Source organism: Lepisosteus platostomus, chromosome 14 (genome assembly GCF_059453375.1).
Source record: "Lepisosteus platostomus isolate fLepPlt1 chromosome 14, fLepPlt1.hap1, whole genome shotgun sequence".
In the NCBI taxonomy this organism is placed as follows: Eukaryota; Metazoa; Chordata; class Actinopteri; order Semionotiformes; family Lepisosteidae; genus Lepisosteus; species Lepisosteus platostomus.
The window spans coordinates 16,730,285-16,758,090 of NC_142624.1; the positions used below are offsets into that span (position 1 = coordinate 16,730,285).

Sequence of the window (27,806 nt, forward strand, 5' to 3'; positions counted from 1 at the left end):
GCTTACACTTATATAGCGCTTTTCTGGACACTCCACTCAAAGCGCTTTACAGGTAATGGGGACTCCCCTCCACCACCACCAATGTGCAGCATCCACCTGGATGATGCAACGGCAGCCATAGTGCACCAGAACGCTCACCACACATCAGCTATCAGTGGGGAGGAGAGCAGAGTAATGTAGCCAATTCATAGAGGGCCATTATTAGGAGGCCATGATTGGTAAGGGCCAATTGGAAATTTTGGCCAGGACACTGGGGTTACACCCCTACTCTTTTCGAGACTCGCCCTGGGATTTTTAATGACCACAGAGATTCAGGACGTCGGTTTTTACGTCTCATCCGAAGGACGGCGCCTGTTCACAGTATAGTGTCCCCGTCACTATACTGGGGCATTAGGACCCACATGGACCTCAGGGTGAGCGCCCCCTGCTGGCCCCACTAACACCTAAACAGTACTGAAGCATTCGGTCCAAGTCCAACAGACTACGGAACAGCTTCTACCTCCAGGCAATAAGACTGCTAAATAGCCAACCTGCAGCTCCTTTAGCAAATCACCTGTAATGGTTACATGGACACAAAGTTTTTACTGTATTAAGCATAACTGCACTACTTGTATATATTGCATGCACCATGGACACATAGCAGCTCTACTCATATTGACTTTTATTCAATGTCTATTACATCTATTATTATGTAACCTTATTTTCATAACCTCAATTTTGAGATTTTTGTGAGCTCGCAGAAAAGACATTTCATTGCCAGCAACTACTGCTGCATGCTGTATTGTTGTGCGTTTGATAAATAAACTATGATTTGATTTGATTTGATTTGATGTGGGTATGCGCCCCCCCCACCGATGGGGACTCGAACCCAGGCCCCCGGCATCACTTGACAGGGAACCAGCCAGCTGAGCTAAAAGGAGATCTCCCCTTAGCCCGATGGCTGAGGTCCCTGCTATTCACAGGGAAGGGCTCGCACAACCTGTAATGTTGGCCATACGCGTTACAGTTCTTAGTTTCTACAGAAATGTGAATCTGCATAAGCTTTCTTCCATTTTGTCTTAGTTGCGTTATAGCTCACGTACGGCTGAGACAGTATTTTAAATGCATACTAAAAACTACATCCTAGCAAAAAATCGAGATACAAAAATAAATATTTGCTTTTCCTTCAGTTTATCAAATTTTTAACGTATTGTAACGACACGGAATGGAGCAGGGGAAGGGCCAGGAAAAGGGGTTAAACAATACATTTATTAACCAGAACCAGGGAATGGTACAGACACAGGGACAGGGATTACACACCGTTCCACCTACACCCATACAGACAAAGAAGGGAAGAGACTGTCTATCAGCCTCCGTCCCACTATATAGTCCTGTAGTCCCACCCCCAGGCACTGTTCTCAGCCCGCCTTGCGTGTGATTGGCTAAAGCGCCCCACGTGGCGCTCCATTGCCTCCGCCTGAAGAGTTCAGCATCCCGGCGACTCCAAACCGCCCCTTCAGGCTGCACACACACCTCCTGCTAGCCTCTCCGTCTGTCCAGGGACCTCCATCTGGGTAGGCTCTCCGTCTAGGCCAGGGACCTCCGTCTGAGTAGGCCCTCTGTCCAGGCCGGGACTCTCCGTCTGGGTAGGCCCTCCGTCTCGGCTAGGGCTCTCTCTCTCTGCACGCTGGGCCTCTGACCGCTCCACTAAGTCCCGCTTTTGACACCAATGTAACGACTGTGGGGTTCGGCATGGAATGGAGCAAGTGTAGGACTCAGGAAAAGGGGTTAAACAACACATTTATTAACCAGAACCGGGGAAAGGTACACACACAGGTACAGGGATTACAGTGCTGCATCTACACTTATACAGACACGGAAGGGAAGAAACTGTCTCCCAGCCTCCGTCCCAATATATACAGTCTAGTAGTCATGCCCCCAGGTGCTGTTCTCAGCCCGCACTCTGTGCACATGGCTTACAGTATAATGTAATGCAGTTTTGTGCATATAATGTAGTACCTTAAGCCAATGTTTAAAAAAGATAATGCAGATCTCAAAAAGCTCAGAATGACAAGTTAAAACATTACCTCATAATACACTCTCAGAATCACAGATAATTCTCCAGATACTTTAAACGATAAAAGTGATTTAAAAATGGACGTTGACTCCCAAGATCTCTTTAAAGATTTGTTCACACCAGTTATTTTTTCTTAATAGTGTGGCGAATGTGAAGACAATATTAAAGTATATAAATAAGAAAAATGTCCGTAAGTATCCCTTGCAAATGCATACGATCAAAGTTAGGCGTGGTCTGTATAGCATCTGGTTAGAAGTCAAAACCGGTGGTAAAAATCATCTCACTACACTTGGCCTTATAGCCTATTAATGCTTGAAGCTAATAGAGAAAAATAAACAACTATGACCTCTTCTCATCAAGTATGTGAACGTGAACAAAAAGAGCAATCAAATCAGTGGATCGATTGTTTTTATACTCAGCATTGGCCAGTGTTTCGATTATTGGTTGGTCTGACAAGAGAGAATAAGATTTTCTCTTCACACCTCAACGTGCTTGGAAAACAGGAAAACAGTATGTGGCTGCCTGAATCATTAATTTTTTGCTATGAAGTGTGCTAAGCATGTGTTTCATATAGGTCATAAGGACAAGCACTTACAGCTGCCTCTTCAGACTTATTTAAGTACTTGTGTGACCGCAGTTTGTGCTGCTTTCATTTCCGAGATATAGCACCTTGTTTTCTCGGGGAACCACATGACTGTCTACAAGGAAGTTTACATGTAACAACACACTTGGTACAGTGCTTCTATTTACTGGATGTGAGGAAAAATACAAGTGCAATTTGTTTTCTCTCTCTGAAACAAAAGACATGATTTCACCTCGGAGTAATATGATGATTTAACAAAGGCAGTCTTATCTGTGTCTTCATACAGCACATCAAGGTGTACCCCACACAGTATCGTACACTAGGGATTGACCACAGAGGAAAAAGAAAGGGACAGAGACCTAATTGTGTTATGTTTGAATGTAAGAGCATTGTAATATCAAAGACTTGGATAATGACCGTTTTTAAGAACTCATGTATGTATATTCAATTATTTTATCTGAAAAAATATTTTCAAATATACTGTAGGTTTATAAAGCAAGATAGAACAAAAGCTGGAAGTGGAGAGGAGGCGGGAACAGGGGAGAGGCAGATTGGGCACTTAGGTGGTATGAAGTAGAGAGAGGTGAAGAGAGCTGTGAAGTGTGTAAATGAAAAGAGAGGATTAGAAGGGAACGAGTCTGGCGTTGAGAGAAGGGGAAGGTGAGATCCTAGTTTCAGAATAATTTTGGTTTCAGATGTCTTTCTGCAATAGGAGTTGAGAAACCCCTCTTTCAGAAAGCAGACGTAGAGATCTGTATGATCATGTTCGTTAGAGGTGAAATGATAAACTATGGGCTTGGAGAGATCTTTGATCCTCACAGCCCTGACATTCTCTGAAGCAGTCTCCCAGTCCCCTTCCTGTTTCTCCAATGTAGATAGCTGGGAATTTTCTGCAGGAGATGCAGTAAATAAGAGTGCTGGAGGTACATGATGTCATCTGAGTAATCTGGAATTGTTCAGAGGGGACTTGAATGAGCGTGGTATTGGATATATATTTACAGGTGATGCAGTGAGTTCTGCTGCAGCAGAAAGTGCCTGGTGTGGGAGCTGTGAAGGTTATGCAGACCACATGGTCCGCGATATGAGATGATGGGGCAGTCAGAGAAAAGGTTACCAGTGGAGGGATCATCCTGTAAGATGGGGTAGTTGTCGTTAATGGTCCTGACGATAGAAAGGGTGTTAGGGAAGCACCGTCCCATCATTTGAAGATTACTTCTTCAAATTTTAAAAAAATATTGACACAGCTATTAAGTATTAAGACATGCTTATTAAAGTGCTTTTTAAGAAAATGCAATTGTTTTCTAATGTTCTCTTTTTAAGGCCAAAATGGCAACTCTCATGATTACAGTATGATATTAGAGACTAATTTTCCTGTTCACGCGAACATACAGAAAATACTAGTATACTAGTAGTAAATGCAAAATGAACCGCTCCCTTTCCCCCACTGGCTAAATAGAGAAACAAAATTGCAGACATCCTCGCATCCAGTAATTCAGTACTTGAACTGCCTAGACAGTTACTACTATTGAAGTTCACGGTACCTGGCCTGGTCACGTGTTTACTGAAAAAAAAGGTGCTATATATCGGGAAGGAAAGCACATGGGACACATACTTTCAATGGTACAAACCGGCACAAATGGAGCACTAAGGAGACCATTTTGGTTCTCCTGTGCCGTTGCAGAAGGCGTCACACCCCAAAAATGAAAGCACTATAACTAGGGAAGGAAAGCAGCACAAACGTTACTTTCAACAGCACAAACTCAGCACTAACGAACGTGGTGGGCTTTGGGGTTTGTGTGGTTTGTAGGGGTCCAACTTCACAGAGCTCTTTAATGTTTACTTAAGATGGAGCGAACGTAAAAGGAAAGATTAAAGTATATAAATTAGATAGTTTATATATTTGGTTTGAATAACAATCCCATGCTCTACTGATACTGTAGCTTATTGGGTTTTCATTCAGAACCAAATCATCAATTAGATATTTGATCCCATTACTGGGTTATATTAGCCCAGATATAGGGTATTTTTAACAATTGACACAACTGTGATTATATGGACTGGATATTACTACCTCACCAGAATTTGTTGTTTTAGTTGAGAAACCATTGACTTGGTTCAATTAATATAAACAGCCTAGTCCTCTACGGAGACCATGTTTTCTGTTTTTTATTCTATCGAAATTCTAAATGACTTAATTTTATCAATTATATGACCGATTGAAAATTCTAAACACTGCTGCCAGGTTTAAAGGGATGTTGATTTAAATGTACATATAAAGCTTCCAGACACGTAAAGCAGAAGGGTTGTGCTGCTGCCAGAAAAGCTGCACAGATGTATAAATCTTCCAAGGTTAACAATCCAAGCGTTCCTCCTACTGGCCAAAATATTTAGAAGCAAAACCTCATAATTCTTGCTATTCTATGTGATGCTAAAGAAAACCACAGATTACTGTTTCACAGGCTGGGTGGTTGAGTCTTATTTTCCTTTCTAGAACAGACCAATTGGGTAGAAAACATGTTGAATTGAGCTCAGGAACTAGCCTTATTATATCATGTTGGTCAAAACCATGTTAGTTGAGAAATAGCTGCATATTGGAATAATGTAGCAGAGTATCATGTTACAACAGATACATAGTATTCATAATGTATATCCATATTTAGTATGTATCAATTACACAGGCACAGAACAATGTAATGGGTCACTGCTGAAAGTAGAGACCTAAAAGGCAATTGGCAATTCCAAACCATATTATTATAGAACACAAATATCGGTAAATAAGTGAAAAGTTAGACAAATGAATTGTGAAGCAATATATCAATTCATAAGTTTACAGTATCAGTGTACCGATAGTCTTTTTGTTGATGTTCTTCTAATGAAATACATTTTAAACCAAAATAAAAGAAATTAGACATTATAAAAATTGTTTAAATAATACACAATCATATTCAGTATTATTCTCAAATGAACAAAAAAACAGAACATTTCCAATGTACAGAAAACATGATAATATAACATTCTGGTTATACACAAATTAAAATTAAGTTAATTGACTAAAATTATTTGGAATTTCTAACATTGTGACTAAAGTGGATTTCACAATGCAGATCAGTGTACATATACAGTATATTGTGTTATATGGAGTAGCAGACTGAATTACTTCAGCAGACTGAAGTAATGTTACCCTATATTTTAGTTAATTCACAAGAACACTACTTGGAGGGATGCAAAAGTGTTCAATTAATTATGTATAGTTAAACAATATAATTAATATAGTTAACAAAACATAAATGCAGTAGAAGTGTATAATTGTCTTTATATATAGACAGAGATATGAGGGACACTAGGAAGGTTTTGCAATTCACATTTATCTTAACTATCTTAGATGCTTTCTATTGTTTAGATACAAATAACCCAGTAAAGTAGAGTAAAACTCTTTAAAAATTTAACTGTCAGGGACACTTCACTGTCAAAAAGATTTCAGTTATTTTTTATATTCTTCTTCTTCTTCTTCATATTACTATTATTATTAATAATAATAATAATGAAAATAATAATAATAATAATAATAATAATAATAATAATAATAATAATAATAAATTATCCCAACATTTGCAGGCACAATCACTCTTAAAAAGTAATGTACACTTCAGTTATCTCATTTGGTTACTAGTCATACCAAAGACAATGACTATCTCTTATACACTGTTATGCAAATAAGTTTTTACTTTACAAGCTTTTTAATGCTTAATTAGTTAATAAATAATGCCTGTTTCACAAAAATAAATATTCCCAGGGAGAACATGGTAGTCTTCTGGGAGAAAGGAACGTTGGCTGAGGGCTGTGAAGTGTAGTACTTTTTATGTTCTTCACTAATAGTTTCTACAATGAGCTGCTCAACCAAAACACACAGCTGCCATCCTGACACACTTAGTTAGATAAAACAATACAAGGATCAAAATTATTTTTGGTCTCAGATTCAGACTCCAACAAAAAACATTAGTACATCTTATTTTCTATAAAGAAATATCTATGCATCTCAAGCACAGCCACAAAAAATTATTTGATTTGACTGGTTTGGTAGGAAGGTTCTATACAATTTCTCAAGAAGTGCAAAATAAACTGCCTCTTTACTAATAGAATTAAGATTTCTTAAAATAACAATTAGGATCATATTCATTTACTAACACAGCAATTTTACTTTTTGACAAATAACTGAACATTACTGTTTTAAATTACTGTACTAATCTTTGATTTAATTACAGCAATTGGGCATTTTTAATTTTGAATTAAGAACAGTTTTTCTGTAACAGCAAAATAAGTGAAAGAGATAAACCAAACACAACTAATACAACATTTATAACACATTTACTCTTGAATTTAAAATAATGCACTTATTCTGTAAAATCACTAGAGGGCTCCAATACAAAACAATTGGAAGAATAAGTAGGCAAAAAAGTGTAGAAAAGGTTAGTGGGAGCCAGCAACCTTCTCCTCTAGGATAGTATGAAATTCTTTCTCAGAGTGAAACGGAGACTGACGCAGTACTTATTAGTAGGGTTCCTCTGATTGTGATCGTAGATCATGCCATTGACTTCTGTGTGGACATCAATCAGATCCATTTTCCTTTAACAAATCAGATTAAATTAAGAGACTTTAGAATTTCAATGAGTATTTCTAAAATATTCAGAACCTAAATATTTATATATAAAATATGTATATTCATTTACTAACATAGCAAGTTAGATGTAAGTATAACTAACAACTATGAACTATTTCTACACCAGTAGAATAAGCATCGGGCCGTGTGGCATAAGTAAATCCAGCAGATTTGTGCTCTACCTCTGTTATATTACAATTACAATTATAGTTATAGTAGAACAATAATTATTTTATTGTAGCAGGACTGTGCTGTACTTTCACTTAACTTATCAGACTAAAAGCAGTAAGCTATTCTATATTTACAGCACAGTTCTCAATTATGTAATTATACAGATTTACATCTATAATATTGGTTACTTAGTATTACTAATTTTATTTTAATATCACTATAATATTGTTAAATAATTATACTAATCTACAGTACATATATAATATTGTTTTCAGATGTGAGGCATCCAGTTATTCTGAGATGTACAGTGCTTACTTTACACCCAGAACCACAGTTCTGACAAATAGAAAGATGCAAACAACAAAGACAACAGTTCAAATTCAGCAGGTGGACAAATTAATAAAATTTAATTTACAAATGTTTTATAAGCCTATACATTGTGGGATTACATAAATTAGGCCACCATTGCAAATCCCAATCTAAAGCATTTAAAGATGAAGTGTGGAATGCCATTTTCTACGTTCTATTTGAACACTGAAACATCAGTGTAGTACTCCTTGCACCTGTTGTGCAAGCTGGACCTTGCAGAAATCAGACTCCCCACCAGACATAAGCATCTGATGCAAGGTTGACTCAGCACTCTCCTGATAAGACACTAAGTTCATGGGCACCTAACAAGGTGGAGACACCAATGTTGCACATACAGAAAGAAAATTAGCAAATTTCAAATCAGACTTTGTGCTTTGGTAAGCCAACTGTTTTTTGCCACTGGATGAACAGTATGATAATGAAATAAAGACAGGTTATAACAACTGATACTTTGATTGCAGGGCCCAAATTGTGGTCCATGCATTGAATTTTATCCATTGAGCCATTCAGGATCTCCTAAAGGTACATTACTAAAAATCATCCCAGTTTTAGAATTTCAATCATTATCGTATTATAGCCAAGATCACAAAGCATAGACGTGCAATTAGCTGAGTCATTTGTTAGCCAATATCTTCACTTTTGGTCTAAGACCAGCTCCTGCAAATTTACAGTGACATCAGGATGCCTCTTCTCCAATCAGCACTCTCCTGTAAGGCGCAGTGGAGCTTATGATCCAATGACCAAGAAGTGTGAAAGATGTGCCCTTTAGAGGAGCTAGTCTTTATATTCCTTATGATGTACAGGAACTGGAGGCATAATACCACATTTTAAACTAATAGCAATTCCAAATTGATTATGAGGGAAAAAACAGTTGAGAATGCTAATATTTAGAATCTAATTTTAAGAAAAGAAATTCCCTTACCTTTTCTGTCCCTTTATTAAACCAGCTGAGAGCGCCTGAAAATAAACAGAACTATGGTGTACTTTTTCCAGGTGACCGGCCTCTGTTTCACAGTAGCTCCAAAAAAGGTCAGCTTCAGTTGGGATTGACTCCACTCTGTGTACAACCACAGGCATGTCCGCTTCTATGTCATCACTGTCATCATAGTATGGCACAGGCTCTGACAGCACGTAGTTCTGAAGGAAGAATAGTTTGGGTTTGCCCAGGAGGCCAGGACAGTGCTCTGGAGTGAAAAGCTGCCTGATGTTATCAAACAGCAACCCAGGGCCCTGTGTCTCAGTGCCCAGCATTCCAGTGGCAGTGCCACGACTAATGATGCAGCAAACAAAGCAGTCCAGTCTTTGGTGGTCAGTCATCCTGGCCGTCTCCTTCAGAAAGGCCAGGGTGTCATTCAGGCTCAACCACTTATACAGGATGACTTTGAAGCGCAGTTTGGTGAAGGTTTCATGAAGCATGTCTTGTAAAAAAAGTATAAAGGATTGGGAAAAAAAATCACCAACAGGGCTCACATAGAGTACAACAGGCATTGCTGTCAAATATTTTGTGTTTTATTTGTTGTTTTTCAAGAAATCTTTATGGCTACTATTTGGCCACCAAATATTTGGTGTAGTTTTGCTGTGTATAAAGATTAGACAGCCAGGATGTCCAGGTATGCTGTGACAAACTGAAATGTTTGACAAATTAATCTAAGTTTAAGATGTAACAACTGCATCAGCAATTATATTTATGGTTATAAAGTGTTCTTTTCAAGAAAGAAATGTTTGCATTAAAGTAAATTCATTTTTTAAAGAAATCTATTGTTGGATGAATCTATGCCTTACCAATTTCAGTAAAACAGAACACCTTTAAAACTCACTTCAAACAAAAAACATTTGTTTTTAAAACAATACTGATTGTTTTTGATACATTTAAATTACACATTTCATCTAAACTTAAATTTTAGGAAATAGAAGTACAGATGGAAAGAAAGAATATGTACTTATATACAGTACAGTATTATCAATCCATCCATTTTCTAATCACTGTAGGGGAACCAGACCCTGTTCTGGCAAGTAGAGGGTGAAAGGCAGTATCCGCCCTGGATGGAACACCAGTCCATCCCAGGGCAGACACAGACACGCACATATTCATATCACGGCCAATTTTCCCAGACACCAATTAACCTACCTGTATGTTTTTGGACTGTGGGAGGAAACCAAGGCATCCCAGGGAAACCCACACAAGGAAGGGGAGAACGTAATCCACACAAACAGCACCCCAGGTCTGGAATTGACACAGGGCCCAGCACTGCAAGGCAGCAATGCTAACCACTGCACAACCATGCTGCACTACATTAATTTTTACTCCTAATTTACTTGTTATATTTTTCACTTTTATCACGTCGAACTGCAACAATTGCAACATTTTCTAAGTCAGAGATACACTTACCTCCATCATTACCAACACAGTCTATGATCAGGCAAATTCCCCGAGGGTCTGTCTGCATTCTGTACACATCCTCAAGCTGCTTTAGCACAAAAAGAGACAAACAGCTTAGTTTTAAAAGGCATTTCAATCTACACTTACTTTAGTGGAGAGATCATACAAATGGTTACAAATAAGAAAAAGACATTTGTGCCATCTAGAACATATTTGGATCAATTAATTTGCCATCTTAGTAACTAATTGATCCAAAGATCTCTTCTTGCCTTTTCTTGAAAGAAGCCATGGTATCAATTTCAACAATATGGCTGGATAGCTTGTTCCAGACTCCTGCTGCACTTTGGGTAAAAAGTGCCTCTCCTTTTCAATTTTAAATGTTCTTCCACATAGTTTCCTGTTAAAACTCCCATAACAACAGTGTACAATTCTATACAATACTTAAAAATAGTAAACATATAGTTTACAAAGAACCACGAGCTGGAATACATCATGGGGTTTACAGACAGCAAAGATACTTAAAGGCACATGAAAGTAACACACACTTGAGTAACAGTTACAAATCAGAGGAGGACATTCCAGAACTGTTAGTGTTATGCATTTACAGCTGGATCAGTATACTGAAACAGTATACTGAACTTTCAATTTTTTTTTTGTTTTTACACTTCAAAACATTTTGCCAAGCAACACTTTGCACTTCTGCACTCTTCTCCTCATTCTATGAAGATATCACTTACATCGTTCTCACATGCACTGTAAATTTAGAAACACTGTTTGGTTTCAGTATTCCTTTAGCATGCTTTACCAATACTGGACAGTGTTTAACACATCTAGTGTTTGATGATGTCATTTGCACACACTGGGATCATTAACATTGCATATAATGAATGTCAAACATGGAATCATGCTGGAATCATTCTTTGAGCTGTGTTCCACATGTTAGAGTATCAGTGCTGCTATTAATAAATACTGAAAGTATACTCACCACCTAGTGTTAAGAGTACTTGCTACACCTACAATGTAATACCAGCTGTGAGGGCTTTGACTTCAGGTAAAATGTCGATTTGTGTCTGCACCATATTTACCAGAATGCTGTCAGAAATGAGAAGCTGTGTGGTTGGTGCGAGACAATTGGTCAGGTGACAATTTAAAAAGCAGAAAGCTGAGGCTTTAAATCATCAGTCACTATCTGCAGTCTGGGGACAGAGTGCAGATCCTCTGTTATGCAAGCTGTACCAGAGGGAGTGAGACAATGAAACCACAGACTGACTGAATGTGTATGAGTTTTGGAAGTCACTATGAAGAATGTCGGGAAGAAACAGAGTTTTATGAAGTGGCTTAGAATGATACTGAAGTTAAAGGCCGTTAAGCAGCTTAGCTTCCTGGCTGTGATAGTCAGGAACTGAAAAAGTCTAGACAGTAGTTCAAAAAGTAGCTAAGTCTTTTGTTTTGGTGTTTGGTTTGTGGTTGTTTTTTATTTTTGCACTGTAAATAAAAGCACTTTTCTTTAACTTACAGCTACTTTATGTTTTTGGTGAAAGGACCAAATTTATGAAACCCTGCACCAGGGGGTGCTACACCATCCTTTTGTGAATGAGGACCTTACAATTGTGATGATTGACTCATTGCAATGTCAAAAAACATAGAAAAGCACAAATGAAAGCAAGGTAAAGTTATAACATGGGAATCTTGGTAAAGGTACTTTTTCATAAGGATTTTAAGAGAGACCACTCCACAAAGCTTATGGGCTTTGCCCAGATAAAATTAAATTTGGAAGAGATAGTCACATAAGACAATCTGATGGAAATCACTCCTCTTCTACTGTCATCATCCTATTCCACATGTTAATTCACCGAGCTTTCTGTACTACATGAACACTGAAGTGCATAATCTCAAAAGGATCACTCAGATCACCTGACTGTACTGCATTCCTGTTTCAGGCACTCCCGTTTTGATTTTCTCTGGAGCTGAAATACACAAATGCATTTATTAAAGAAGAGCAAAGTACCAACATTAGAAGACAATCAGTTATAAATTAGCTGTATTTTGCTGAAAACATAAGAATCTGCACTGCTGGGATACAACCAAGATGCTCAAAAAGGCCTCAGCTTGTAACTCACCATGAGCTGTTGCAGATTTCTGTAACACAGTTTGTGGGACAGCTTGAGAGCTACTTGCCTCTGGAGACTGCAGGAGAGCAAACACAAGGGCAAGTTTAAAGGTCTTCTTCAAGACACGCATGAAAGCAATCTGGGCACATTTTCTAGATCTTCATCAAGCAAATAATGGGAAGTAGTAAAAAGATAAATGCAATACTTTAATATATAGCAAAAATGTAGAATTTAATTTTAGGGAAGTTATGTTCAAACTTTACAACCCACTAGTAAGGATTATGTCCACTTTTAATCACTATACCACAAAAAAAAATATTACTGCCTTAAAAAGAAGTGACAATAACCAAGAATGATTCCTGGTCTCAGGGGACTGTTATATATAGATAGGTTAAAAGAGATAACACTCTGAAATCTAGAACAAAGAAGAGTGAGGGAAGGATACATAAATTCCTAAGGTGTTTTAAAGCAGCAGATGTCTCTTGATTCATTCCAGGGTCATTTCTACGGCTTCCAAGCCAGGACATCATTTTTCTCCTCTTGTCCAGAGAGCAAAACAGAATATATCTGCACTTTGAGCACCACAAGCTCGCTTGTGGTGAAAGATAACTGTACAAAATACTATTTTTTACTCGCAATGACCTCACGTCAGTTTTCTATCTCCCTCAAAGAGGTATTGATTCGGACCAGTGATAACCGCAGCTCCACCCGAACCCCACACTGTGACAGGGTGCAGACAGGATCAAACCAGGTGACTATCTTAACTCAATAATGAAACGTAGAAAAAAGGATTTATTTAGGTTGTAGAATGCTAAACATTTCTGCCCTTATTTGAACAGGCATCCAGATAGGCCACTTAGATCCAAACTCTGAGCAAAACAGTCTGATGAAATTTTAGTTTCACATAGCTAATGAACTACCAAATAAGCTTAATGAACAGAATGACCAGCTCTCGTTGGCAGACCTTTCTGATCTTCTTAAGAGATGATAGCTGAGACAGCTATCTCTGTACTTGGGAAAACAGACATTTTGTTTCATGCTCAGAGGTTCAGAAAAATATCATTTTTAAAATTAATTATAGTCTTATATCCATTTCAGAACATAGTCAGGTACAATGCAAACTTCCTGGTAGATAAGTCTTTTTATAGTGATAGCAATTCATAATGTACTTACAGGTCTGAAGCACTGCATTTTCTCCCTTTCAATCTGCAAACCAGCAGTTGACTTTGCACCTGTAATTTAAACAGAAGAGCTCTTTATAACAATATAGAACATTTCACAGGCATAAAAACAGCATCTCCGAGAGCAGCTGAGCAAAAGCTTTGTGTTTCACTGTAATCAGTTCCTGCCAGGATAAGGTGACTACTCATTTGGAGGCAAACTCAAACTAAACACTGAAATAAATTTCATTTATAATATTGTTACAGCTTTAGGTGACTGAATTATAATTCCTCTCACTAAAACTGTGCCAGAGAATAAAGAATTAATGTGCCTCTAATTATACTAGTCGTTCGGGTATGTTATAGTGAAATCACATACAAGTTGTGGGGTTATGAATATTTATTTTACTTATTGACTAAATAGCTCTGTCAATCTCTGATTTTCACTATTTTCGTAACCCCCCATTTGAAACAATATTAATAACAATACTGTTGGGCAAGTGAGTATATGTCTGGGAAGGGTAGTGGTGTGCTATAATATTTCTATATTACAGGTATATATGCATTATATAAGGATAAAATAAAGGAAAGTGGGTTGTGAGATGGAAAAGGCTGAGAAATTCTACAATAATACACTTACTCTACAACAACTATGTGACTACCACCATTCTTTGTATAGGGCAGTTCCAGTAATATCCACACATAAGAACTCATGATGACTACATGAGGGTTTATTGTGGAGTTTTTCAAGACAACAAAGACACAAACCGTAACTGCTACCAAACTGAAAAAACACTAGCATCATATGAGCCTTTTTTATTTCAAACACACAATCAACTAAACCCCATGTGACAATATGAACACTAGCAATTTTCACTAGTCAAATTCACATTGATTACTATGTCAACTGTTACAGCAATCGCATTATCTAACTGCCAAATTCAAACTAGCAAATGAAGAGACTGCTATAGCAGCCGACTTGTCACTAGTGGTAGAAGCATGTAGTAGTAACAACTACAGTACAGAGAGGAGGAGGTAGAGTAAACCACATTTCAGCTGTACATGGAAAAACAAGTTAAAATCCAAATTGGCAAAAATGCAAATTCCCAAAATACTACATTTTTATATATGTATGTTTCTCTTTGAAAGTGCACAGTTTAGGTAACCTTTTCCATTTTCTCTCATTTTTCATTTCTAATTTCTATCTGTACATCTACCAACAAATGAGCAAAAAAATGAAAGTACACAACTGCTCTTCAGTCTTTTAATAAGGCTCACACAAGCGACAACACAAGAAATGAAATAATCCTTAAATCATTCAGCTCAAAGTCAGGGCTTGTCAGAACTCAAATCAACTAATGCCTTGGACAAATGCCATTAATGACATCACAGTCAGTCTATGTATTTTAAGCTTCGGGATAAAGTGCTTTTCTGGAAGTTCACCATATTTGGTCATAAAGTTACCTTCTTAACAGAAAAACATAAATATTTTGACCTTTCATAAAAGAAGAAAACTGAAACCAAACTACAGAGATTCTTATAAACTGAGCATTTACTGTATATGATATTCAATCCTTCTGAGTTTCTTCTGATAAATTATTTCATCACAAGAAAAATCTGGAGCAAAGTTGTCCAAGTTCAATTATTCTGATGCACAAAAGAACCACTAGACTTCTTCAACACTTGATATCTTCTAGATGTATTCAACTATTTTAAATGCAGATACCAAACAAAATCAAAAATACAAATCAGGATAAGCTTCCTGTGTCCTAGAAAGGTGGCACACTGTCAAAACAAAAAATTAAGTTAGCACTCAAAACCTAGATATTTTGCTATATGTGTCATACCACCTCCGTATGGGCCTAAACATTTGGCCTCTTAGGTTTTGTACTGGTTTTATTTTATAGCTGAAAAAGAATATGTTTTTTTTTTATTCCAATAACAAAAATACTTAAGTTTTACAGCACTTTGCCTTTCAATAATAGTCAAAACTAGAAAGTCTAGCATGTCAACATTACAAATGTATTTGTTTTATTCTGACATGCAATGTACACGAATCAGTTGGAACTCTTCTTTTTTTTGAGTAGTGTACAGTGTTTCAGAATAGAAATGGAATTAAAAATGGTCAAGGAGTGAAATTCCCCCCAAAAAATAAATTCAAGATTGTAAATTTGAATTAGCATTTGACCAATATTGATAATAAACTTCCCTGCCTTGCACCCATTGCTTGCTGTGATAGGCTCCAGCTCCCCCAAGAGCCTGAAGAAGCAGTTAGAAAATGGAAGGATGGAGAGTAAATTTCAAGGTGGTGGAATTCTGAATTCTTAGTGCATCAGGACCCTTCCTGAACATTAACAGTTCTCAGCAGCATTGACACAAAAGCTGTCTCTGGGATACACCACTCTGCCTGTAGTGAAGGCTGGATGGTTACAATTATCCCTATTGATATTCATTGGCTTTGGTGAAATGGTTGCACAGATGTTCCACTGGACGCAGATCAGGAAAAAATCTGGCTATGGCAAGATTTTGATACAGTTTTCTGTAATGCCACTTTATTCCTAGCATTTTGAGCTTGTCTGACCCTACTGAAAAAATTGACACTTCCGGACAGGCTTGCCAGAACACACAAAATATTGGATGAGAACTTAAATTAAATTAATTAAATAGAGTATACTGCTAAACAGTTATTTTTTCCCTTAATCTGCACAATAGGAGATTATGCAAAATATCCAAGGAGACTATTTTTGTGTTAAAGAAAAATGCTGAAAAAGCTTAATGCTCACCACAATGTATGCACACACTTTCTCCTAATTAATTCATTTTCAATCAAATCTATCAAGGAAAAATTCATTGGAAAATAAAACACGACAACACTCCACTGGAATAGCCTCTCATCTTACAGATCATTTACAAGCTGACGATGAGCTACAGTCACTCTGTGATATATATATATATTATAGTAATATATATTACAATATATATGTCTGGAATGCATCACGTTGCAGCGTCTGCACTTGAAAACAATTTTGCAGATAGGTCATTTTGATAATGCAGGATGGTGTTATTAGGCTTTAGGCGTCATTAGGCTATTATGCTCATTTTGGCAGATTTAATACTACACAAACATTTTTCTGGCATTTTAAGACATCAAATAAATTAACCTCAATAGTTTTATTATACAAAAGAATAATAACATTTAAATATACAAAGAGTCTGTCTGTTATTTAGAAACATTATGCATGTGCCCAGTGACCTACTGCCATAAAACTTATGATAGCTAAAAATGTATAAACTTTCCATTTCTGTCTAAGCTAAATAAACTTCATTTTTTGAGAAACGTGATTGAGAGCAAGGAATTTGGTGATTTATCTCCTCTCATTTATAATCTCACTTCTGTTCTAATTTCAAGACTCCTGGTAGAAGAATTTTTCAAAATAATGGAATATGAATAGTTGTAAGTTCCCCCTTCTTACCTTTCCGCTGAAACACGTTAATCTTCTTGGCTAAGTCTATTCTGTGAATGCCTCGTAAGCACTGCTCTATCAAATCCAGATTCTCATGAGAGACCATGTCCACCTTTTCCAGCTCCACTATGACATCGAGAAAACTCTGCAAAAAGTGTTAGAAGAGCAAAGTTAAGCGCTGCTTTTTGTCACTTTCCACAATTGTTCAATTTTAACTCTTGTTCATTGCAACCAGAAATTGTGAATCAAGTGTACTTTATGTACAACCCTTATACTGTGGAAGATGTAGATCACATACATAGTTTTCCTCTGAGCTTTGCAATCTGACTTATATCTAGTTAAGACCATAGGCTACACTTTCACCCATCCGTAAGCATCACTTTTTTATAATTTCAATACTATGTATAATCTTGTAATACTACAGGATCATCAAGTTGAACATCAAACTATTTCAAACATCAAACTATCCAAACTATTTCAGCTTTATCCCAGCTAACCTGGATATATCAGGCTTCTGAAATCCCCAGCTGAACTCAAGTAAATACAGGAAATTAAGTTAAACCTGAAGGACATCCCCACAACTTTATCTTCAAACAATTACAATATTTTTATGGTCATGATTTACACAACTACAATTTTTTTTAATTCAGAGAAAGTCCCCAATTTTCAGTGGACAGTTTATCATTTTGGTTTATTATCAATTAATGCTATGCTGTATTTTTCAGAGATATGTTGAAGCAGAACCCTTTAAAAAACATTCTGACTTCACAAATACACAATGCAACTGTATCTGAATTTCCGAAGACAGTAAGATCACAGTGTTCTGTGTGCTGAAGTTATTGGGAATGTACTTTGAACCTTTTTTTAATATCAAAGATGGTGTGTAGAAAAAAGTCTAAACTAGCAAGCACATCAACTACAGGCACGAAATATACTGGTAATTAAGGGTGCAGCTAAAACACAAAGCAGTAGGTGCAGGGGTAATGAGTACCACTCTTGTACTCAGCAGTTCCCAAACCAGGTCTTGGAGGACGATGCAACGGCAGATTTTTGTTCTCAGCCAAACTTTCAGCTACATAACAGAATATTTAACTGGCTTAATTACAGGTTTCATTTGATCATTGTCACTGTTCTTAGTAGACAGAAAGAACACCTAAAAATCTGTTTTACATTATGATGTAATCCACACTTTCTACTAATAAGTGCAAGTCACATATTTAAAAGTGAACTGCTTCTGCCAGCATTGTGTTTCTCTTGTTCAGCTTTGATCCACATTACAAAAGGTATATAGAAACCCTCTGAAATAAGTTAAATGAAGTGAGATAAGATATATTTGAGGCCTTTAGGCAATGTGACAGAGAAAAGCAAATGATTCAAGGTCTTGAACAGAGGAGACAATGTGGGGATATGATACAAAATTTAAAATCCTGCACCCTACTGAGAAAGACAGATAAATGAAAATAGTAATAATAGTGTTGTTGGTGTCAAGAACAATCCACTCAAGCATAATGTTAAAGCATATTCCCTGGGACCATTCCAGAAAAGGTTACATACTGTACATGCAGCTACTGTATATAATCTAGAAAGATCAAATGGCTTCCTCTTGTTTGTAATGTTGAGTTATTATGACAAAACAAGAGGTATCTTATGAGGGTTGACAATGAGCTTGCTTGCAAAGGAGAAATAAAATATCCACCTCAATGTTTAGGATGTTTACAGCCTGAATACCACTTGTATACTCCAGACTGTACCCATTAATTTATTCAGTTTCACATAAGCCCTGGACTTTCAGCAATACCAAAATAAGTGTGTAGGCATCTTATTTACAGTACCAGCATTTTGTTTAAACTACCTCACAACAAAAACACAAACATCCGAAGGATTGATGCATATGACTTCACATCAGTCGAAGTACAATTCAGTCTGGGAAGTTTTATTTTCTATCCAAGAAACGTTCAGTCCAACAAACTTCAAAACCACATACAACCTTTACAATACTTAAACGTAAAACCTTCTGAGTCAAAAGAGGCACCGTGTGTCCTTTACGGGGCCATCAGCAATTTACAAACTGCTCACCCTGATGGCTGTGTTATTGTTGCTGGCGATTTCAACCACGCAGATTTTAAGGCAGTCCTCCCTAAATTCTACCAATATGTTAGCTTTGCAACCAGAGTGGCGAACATACTGGACTAAGCTTTTACAAATATCCACGATGCATACAAAGCTGCCCCCCGCCCCACCTGGGCTACTCTGACAACACTTCTGTGATGCTTATTCCAGCACACAGACCAGTGCTCAAACATGCCAAACCAGTTTTGATCAGTTCAGGGTATGGCCAGAGGGAGCCACTTCAGCATTACAGGGGCTGCCTTGAGCACACAGACTGGAATATGTTCAGGGAGGCCGCTACCTATGAAAACTATGTCAATCTAGAGGAGTATGCAGCAACTGTGACTAGCTACATCAGCAAGTGCATAGATGATGTCACTGTCTCTAAATCTATTATCACACAGGCCAACCAGAAGCCATGGCTGACTGCAGAGGTCCGCGCACTACTAACAACTCGCAATGTAGCACTTAGATCAGGTGACAAGGAAGCCCTTTGGACTGCGAGGGCCAACCTGTCTCTTGCCATCAGGGAGGCAAAGCGCAACTACGCATGGAAGATTCACGGTCACCAGAGACACGCGGCACATGTGGCAGCGTACCCAGGCCATTACTGATTACAGGACTACTCCACGCACCAGTGACGGAGAGTCCTCCCTTCCAGATGCGCTGAGTGACTTTTATTCACAATTTGAAGCACTAAATACAGTGCCTTTGAGAAAGACCATACCTCCTCCCGATGATCAGGTGCTTTGTCTGTCTGCAGCTGAGAGGAAGACATTAGCAAAAGTTAACCTGGACCTGGCAATATACCTGGTGGCGTGCTCAAGGAATGTGCAGCACAGTTAGCTGATATTTTTACAGACATTTTTAATATCTCCCTGTGCCAGGCTGTCATCCCTCTATGTTTCAAGACCACCATGATTATACCAGTGCCAAAGAAGTCTACTGTGTCCTGTCTCAATGACTATTGCCCTGTGGCACCCACAGCAATTGTGCTTCAAAATGCTAGTCATGGGCATAATTAAGTCCAGACTTCCCACCTCTCTGGGCCCCCTCATCCCAACCGGTCTACCGATGATGCTGTATCCCTCGCCCTTCACCTTGCGCTGTCCCATCTGGATAAGAGGGACACTTATGTAAGAATGCTGTTCATTGACTTCAGTTCAGCATTTAACACAAACATCCCCCAGAAACTGATAGAAAAACTGAGCTTGCTGAACCTTAACACCTCCCTCTGTAACTGTATTCTGGACTTTCTGACCAAGAGACCTCAGACAGTCCGGATTGGAAACAATGTCTCTAGTACCATGATTCTGAACACCGGAACCCCCCAGAGCTGTGTATTTAGCCCACTCCTGTTCATGCTGATGACTCATGACTGCACTGCTAAGCACAGTGCAAATCACATAATCAAGTTTGCTGATGACATGACAGTGGTGGGCCTCATTAGTAACAATGATTAGGCACCATACAGAGGAGGTGGAGCAACTAGCGGACTGGTGTTTCAACAACAATCTGTCTCTGAATGTCAATAAGACAAAAGAGATGATAATTGACTTCAGGAGGGCCCACGCTGATCACTCTCCACTGCACATCAACAGCTCCCCTGTGGAGACAGCTAGAAGTACTAAGTTTCTTGGTGTGCATATCACAGATGACCTCACTTAGACCATCAACACTACCTCCCTAGCTAAAAAAGCACAACAACGTCTCCAAGTGCAACTCCCTGCAACGAATTAGCAATACAGCAGAAAACATCACTGGAGCCTCCCTTCCATCCATTCAGGACATCTACCACAAATGCTACACACACAAAGCCTCCAGTATTGTGGACGATCCCTCCCACCCCTCCTGCTACCTCTTTGCCCTCCTACGATCTGGTAAAAGGTATCACAGTATACGGGCCAGCTCCAACACCTTTTTTCATAGGCTGTCAGGCTCACAACACCCTGGTACCTACTGCACCTACTCCAAATCTGGAAACCTAGTTCTTTTTTGCCTAATATCAGGCATACTGTCTAAAGTATTCTTTGCACAATCCTGTAAAGTAAAATGCACTATGCACATTGCACTTTATGTACCATGAACCCTGTCAGAAATGTCTATGTCTACATTGTCTTTAGCATTGTCTTTCAGTGTCTGTCTGTATTCGCACTGCAGACCTGGAGAAGGATATCTCACTCCTCTGTATACTTGTATATGGTTGGACTGACAAACTTGAACTTTTATACACTTTGCACACATAATTATTAATTATTTATGGACTAAACGACAGATTTTGGAAACTGTCAAAATATGTCTGACTGAGATATGACCAGTATGAATTTCTATCATTCCTCAAAAAGGCCCATTAAAAATAAATACAAATAAAAATAAACAGCATGCATTAAACTTCCTTGAATACATTTGTGTATTTATTTAGCATTTATTTAAAGAAGTCTAGGTATTTTTTTCCCCAAACAGATCTTACCTTCTAGTAAACCCACTTTAATTTCGAACTTCATGATGACACTTGGCTAAAGCATGGGTTTCACATGAACACAGTCTTGGGCAAGACCTAGATGCAGCTAAACATATATAAACACCCTCTGTCATACTGAATTAGTTGACCAGGAACTCATATTCGTCAACCAGTATATATCCTTTTACCCGGTATATAAGCGAAATTGTACACGGATTAATTTTTCTTGTAGATGTTAAGCAAAGATCTGAAGTCAAGGTTTCATTATTTTCCCAGTCTTAACAAGACAATAGTAACAGTTAGGGGACAATACAGTGGTCTTGAATAATCTGCTTGTCAACTTTTCCAGAATAGATCTGACTGCTCTGATTTATCCCACTCTTTAAGATTTGAATGTAGCATTCAGCCTTAACAGTCTCTATCCCTTTTCAAGCTTTATTAGAAGTGATATGCTGCCAATGTCTGGAGTGAACAAAGTCTAGCTGCAGAGTTTTGCAACATATTAAGAAGAGTGTTTGAGGGCCCAGAGAGTAAGGAGTGCAGAAATCAAGCCCTGATATTATAAATACGTGAATCAGGCACTCAGCATCAGACACTGATAGAGATTACTAACCCTATGGCACACTGTTCACTTTCAATAAACTACTTATAGAAAACTCCTAAAATAGTTATATCTACTTTGAAATAGCTGAGTTTCCTAAGAAAAAAAAGTTTCCGTTGGCCTTTTTTATAAATGGTGTCACAACATTTGTCCCATCATTTTGTCTATGACCAGTCCCAAGTACTTGTAGTCACAGACAATTTCTACAGTCTGACCATTAATTACAGTAGGTTGGAGGGGTGTTACATTTTTCCTAAAATCAAAGAAGTTCCTTTGTTTTCAATCGTGAAAGAGAACTCATCACACCAGTAAAATCATTTGGAATGGGACCATGGGACCCAAAAATGGGACCATGATGCTTTTCTGGGTATTTTTATATTCTGACCAGGGCTATGCCATCAGCAAACTCAATGACATATCTATCTGTGTGTTTGCTCTTACAATCATTAGTGTAAAATATTTACAGTAGGGGGGACAAGACACATGCTGGTGGTGATCCTGTGGAAGTGTAGGGAATGTCAGATAACCATTTCTCCATTTCTTTGTTAAGAGGTCTTAGACCCATTTTATCACGTTACTGTTTAAATTGAAGTTCTTCAAGAGTTTCTGTGCAAGCAACATGATTGTATTATATTAAAAGTAGAGATAAAATCAACAAATACGATCCTTACAAATGTCTTTGCTGATAAACCAACCAAATTAACAAACTGAGCATTGGATTGTCTACTCTCTCCTGCTGCAAGTAAGATTCTGTGTGTTCTTTGTGTTGTGTTGCTTCACTATTTAGTATCACATAACTGATCTGCACATGATTGCAGAATTCTTCCTCACACATTATCTCGACTTGCACGTTTCCTTACACTAATTCTCCTAAACTGCCTACACATCTCTGCTGTATCAGTTTTTATAAACTCTCTGGATTCTGGTAGATAAGAAGTGTTAGCTGAAGAGGGTGTGGGCTTTTAATCAAAATGGCTATAAAACAAGTTTAAAGAATTTGACATTTGTTGCACATCCATCCCATTTAACACAAGGAATGGTATTACCATTACCTTTCTGACATATATTAGCCAAGGATTTCATGCCCTGCAATGCACATTGCCATGTTATTGTCTTTTTTTCCCCTGTACTGATCCTTAGCTTTCCTTCATGTTCACCTCTTTTCGCACTGCTCTCCTGACCTCTGTGTCCCTTTGAGAAAAAACAAGTTTATTTTTAAGAAATATATGTTTGTCTCTTGACTGGATATTCACTGTCGCAGTTACCCATAGCCAAAAGTAGGATGATATACTAATTGTATACTAATACAAGGTGGATGCTGAACATTGGTGGTGGTGGAGGGGATCCCCATTACCTGTAAGGCGCTATATAAGTGTATGCAATTATTATTATTATTATTATTATTATTATTATTATTATTATTATTATTATACTATTTGTGCCCACTATTGTACATATCGCACTTCACTATTTGTTTTTCCTGTCTGGTCTGTGGCAATATTCTTCTAAAACATAGTAATGTGCCACAGATTATTCACAAAGAGAAAAAATGAACCTTCTATGCAAGGTACTTTACAACATTTGAATATAAATAAACCCATAAAATGAAAATCACCTTTCACTAAAGTTCCTGTGCAAATGCAGCTTAAAAAACAAAGAAAAAACTACTAGAATCTCCAGCACAGGTTTTAATGCTGAGTTATACTACAAACCATTAAGAAACAACTGCCTATGGATATTTTTCAAAAACATTTAGCACAATATCATAAATGTTGTTTCCATGTGAAAGTCGATGCTTGTCTTTTAGCCAGTGGGTAAAGAATGCATACTTCGAAACATTCAATTCATCTTTGCCCTTTAAATGTATTCATGAAAAACAGGAGGTTCAATCAGAAATCACAATAAAAAAATATCCACCCAAAACCACCCAAGATCCTCAATTTCAACCATACTTTTTAACACCTTCTCTTCAAGACTCCAGTGTTACAGAGAAAAATGATGTGCTGCATTGTGCACTTTGTTACACAAGTAGTGTTTGCTACAATACTGGTGTCTAGTGTCTTCAAAACCATTGTGACTTTCAAAAAAACGATTTAATCAAAGTAAATTTATTTACAATTTGACTACTGACTAATCTATAGATGGAATGCACCCATCTAATAAATGTATGGACAAATATTAACACTAAACCCTGTGACTCATTTCAAGCTTTAAAACATCATGTAGGGAATCTCTTAAACTTTCCATTGTGATATAAAATGTGCTTTATTTGCTGTCAGTGACAGCAAAGAAAATATACTGAAGACCCTGGCAATGGTAGTGTTCATTAACACTGCAGTCACTTTTTTCACAATCTGCTGTTACAACCTTGTGCTTTGATATGAAAAGTGAAGTAATCATACCTTAGCCTTTTCCAGCCTCATTCTGGGCAGTGTGTCACTTAGAAGAAATATAAGAGATCGCACGTCTTCTTTACCCAATTCTTCACTTACATCTGCCATCAAGACTCTGGAATAGTAAAATCACACATTAGTGTGGTTAATGCATACATTCTAAAAAACAGTAAAGTAATATTTTTTAATACTATGGAATGTAATAAGCACAGGAAGAACTATGCAACATCAATGGTATGAAGTATGTAGTTTGGTATATTACTAACAAAATAGTAACCATGAACACTAATGTACAGACATGGGCATTCTTTCCTTTTCCTTTTAAGTATGGAGAACAGAATGTTCATGAAACATCTGGACTTGGGGTTTATTACATTAAACAGGTGAATAAACTGAAAAGATTAAGAGGGAACAAAATGCATCACTCAAATAAATAAAATTAAAGTTACCTGTAATCAGAAATGAAGCATTTCCTTCCCAGAATGCTTTCCACTTCCTTTCTATTTGTCATTAGCACCCTTTTCAAAATGTCAAAACGCTTGATTCTGTATGTAAGTTCCAACAACAAAAACTGATGGTCCACTTGCCCACTTTTTAACAGAGCTTTTAACATGTCCTTGACATCTTCATTTGAACTGCACTTGTCCAGGTTGCCGCACAAATAAAATAATGTTTTGCATTCTTCAGAGTTGAGCTCATCTGCAATCTGATTAATTGTTAGGGATAAATGTCCCTCAGCCATTGCAATTGTGTGCTCTCATGCTAGAAATTAAAATACAGACTACTCGACTGTCCTATTGTCCACCTCGAATCTCTGCAGCTGTTTCCATTTTAATACCATCTGCCAAAAAATGAAACAAATAAAATATTGACTTTGGGATGTTAAATATTAAGAAAAAGTAGGTTTTATTAAGAAAAGATATAAAACTCCCCCCAACCAAATAATAGAGACCCAGTAATCTAATTATTATTCCAATTATTATTGTATCAACCATTAACTAGTTTTTCAGGAGATTAGTTACTTTTTTTTTTCTTTTCAACCCCCAAAACAATTTTTCTGCCCTGATTTAAGAATCAAAAGTCAAAATTAAAAAACCTTCAGGGAAAGAGAAAAAAGAATAGCTGAAGCAGTGTTATTACATAATGGATTTTTTAAACAAAAAATGAGAAAACACCCCTGCACTGTCACCATATGCATCTTATTTATTTTTAATAAATATGCCACTGTAAGTATATTTTTCTATACCAGATATATTTAGTTCTTGTAAAAGCCTGCATTCTTGAGATTCATTCTTGAACGTGAGACTCGCAGATGCCACAGAACAACATTCCATTTTGGAAGGCAATGTGAACCAAAATAAATTATTTAGTAAATGATTGGAACAGCCTATATACTGTAATACTCACTGCAATCTGAATTTAAACTCCTTAGTTTGTTTCATTCAGAATAAAAATCAGTTTGTTTTACAATTTAATTAATACTTGTTCTGAATTAATTCAAATTGACGTATATATGTTATATACATAAGGCTGAAGAAGCAACAACACACTTTGACCTAGCACACTGTTCTCAACCTCTGGGCTGTAAGAGACAATCCAGTTCTTCAAATCATGAACATATTAAATTCTGTGCAGAAATGTTATTTTGACCAAATTCACCATTCAATCTACTGATGATTCAAAGAGAACATCAATGCCTGTTAAGAACTGAAATCCCTGTGCTTTAAGCGTCTATTAACAATATACTTAAAATAAGACTCAAAAGAAGAAACAAAACGGAAACACTACATTTTTGCTTGAGAAAACATTTGATCACATTCAAACTCATACTGTGGTCCACATCCTTCAGACCCTGTAATTCTACCCACAGAAGTAAACAGCTATTAAATAAAAATGCAGTTCAGTGATATAGTTCACCTAGTACATGTGTTCACTGTGTGACATGCACTTGTAGACATGTAGTTCTCCTCTTCATGGGTTCCTACTGTTCCCTCTCAGCGCATGTATTAAATGTACATATTTATTGTTTCATACCTTCATGACCCTATGAATTTTGTCAATAAAACAGGAGTCCACACTGTCCTTCAATATCACATAGTGTACCTTGTATATACCTGAAACAAAAATACAGAATATGGAAATGAAGATTTACGTCAGACCACGACACATTAAATTGCAAGCTCAAAGTTCACGTGTTGTAACACAACAGCTGCCAAATACTTTTGCGACTCGACAAACCACCTTATTAAATGTCATTCTCCGACTTCAATGTAACTTAAAAAAACATTTAAAACAGGAGAGTGAATATCAAAAACAAAAAAAAATAGTAAATAAGTCGATATCTGTAGCTAGGCATGGATTGTATTCTCAGAGTTTAAAAAGTACTGAGTCGTTTTTCATTCCATTGGTCTGATCTTTACAAAGCAATGCGAAACAAGGTCACATAATATTCTGCATAATTTTACCTTCAATTGTAAACTCGGTGGTCGTGGCGCTTACCGATAATGAAATATTGCTAGTTATATAAATAAGGACTTTACTTGGTATTTCCATTTTATATTTGTGAATGACATACGTGGTAGAAAACACAAGAAAAGGGATGTGAGTCACTTTGTCTCCATCACACTAAAATTCCTCGTACATTTTTTACTGAAATCGAAAATGAAAAAAATTGCCCACGCAGAAAGAAAGAATAACGCTGGGACTGAGAGAACGTCGTTTTTTACAAACAGTTGTGTTTACTTATGCAACACATAGTGCTAATCTACGTGACATTAAACTTGGACGATGATACGATAGTTCTAATTGGAATTAAGTACCATAAATCTACGGGGTGTACACAAACACAGAAGAATCACAAAAGAAAACCTAAATGCACTCTGTCGTATTAGCGTATTTCAAGATGGTTACATTGCGCTGTTATTATGGTTAAAGTCTAGAAAAATTCGATTTAAAAAGTGCTTCTTATTTATTAGTTTAATTCAAAGTACAAATAACATTAAACAACCTTAAATACTGCGACCTCCTAATTCCTCTATTACTTGCGAAACTGGAGGAGTAACGAAGAACCCCGCCCAGCAAACAGGATTTCCACTTCGGATTACCTTAAAAGTAATTACATGTTGTCTCTTGACCAGAATGCGTGAATCGTAGAATGCAAATCGATGACTACACTATACACTATGTAAATCACAATGAACATACCACATTGTTCGATGGTAACCATCTAGATGTGAACAAAATAGAAAAGAAAGCGAAATACTATTTTTATTAAGGTGGAATTCCGCTGAT

General features: G+C 37.2%; 1 protein-coding gene across 7 annotated transcripts; it reads right to left on the reverse strand.

Annotated features, from left to right (window-relative positions):
* Nucleotides 1-1,229: 1,229 nt before the first annotated feature.
* cflara (CASP8 and FADD-like apoptosis regulator a) lies at nt 1,230-27,806 on the reverse strand. Of its 7 annotated transcripts, XR_015926560.1 has the most exons (12): nt 27,620-27,806; nt 26,550-26,629; nt 24,965-25,356; nt 24,525-24,630; nt 16,961-17,096; nt 13,501-13,559; nt 12,337-12,403; nt 12,131-12,183; nt 10,226-10,304; nt 8,759-9,254; nt 1,580-7,262; nt 1,230-1,543 (listed from the first exon to the last, which is right to left on the reverse strand). XR_015926560.1 is itself a non-coding variant. In XM_088607230.1 (11 exons), the coding sequence occupies exons 3-11, from the start codon at nt 25,255-25,257 to the stop codon at nt 7,133-7,135; spliced, it is 1,419 nt and encodes a 472-aa protein (XP_088463356.1). In that variant the 5' UTR covers nt 25,258-25,356; nt 26,550-26,629; nt 27,620-27,806; the 3' UTR covers nt 1,230-7,132. The 7 variants fall into 7 exon arrangements, 6 of the variants coding, with proteins under 6 accessions (XP_088463356.1, XP_088463358.1, XP_088463362.1 ...); XM_088607230.1 differs by having other exon boundaries at nt 1,230-7,262; XM_088607232.1 differs by having other exon boundaries at nt 1,230-7,262; nt 26,433-26,629.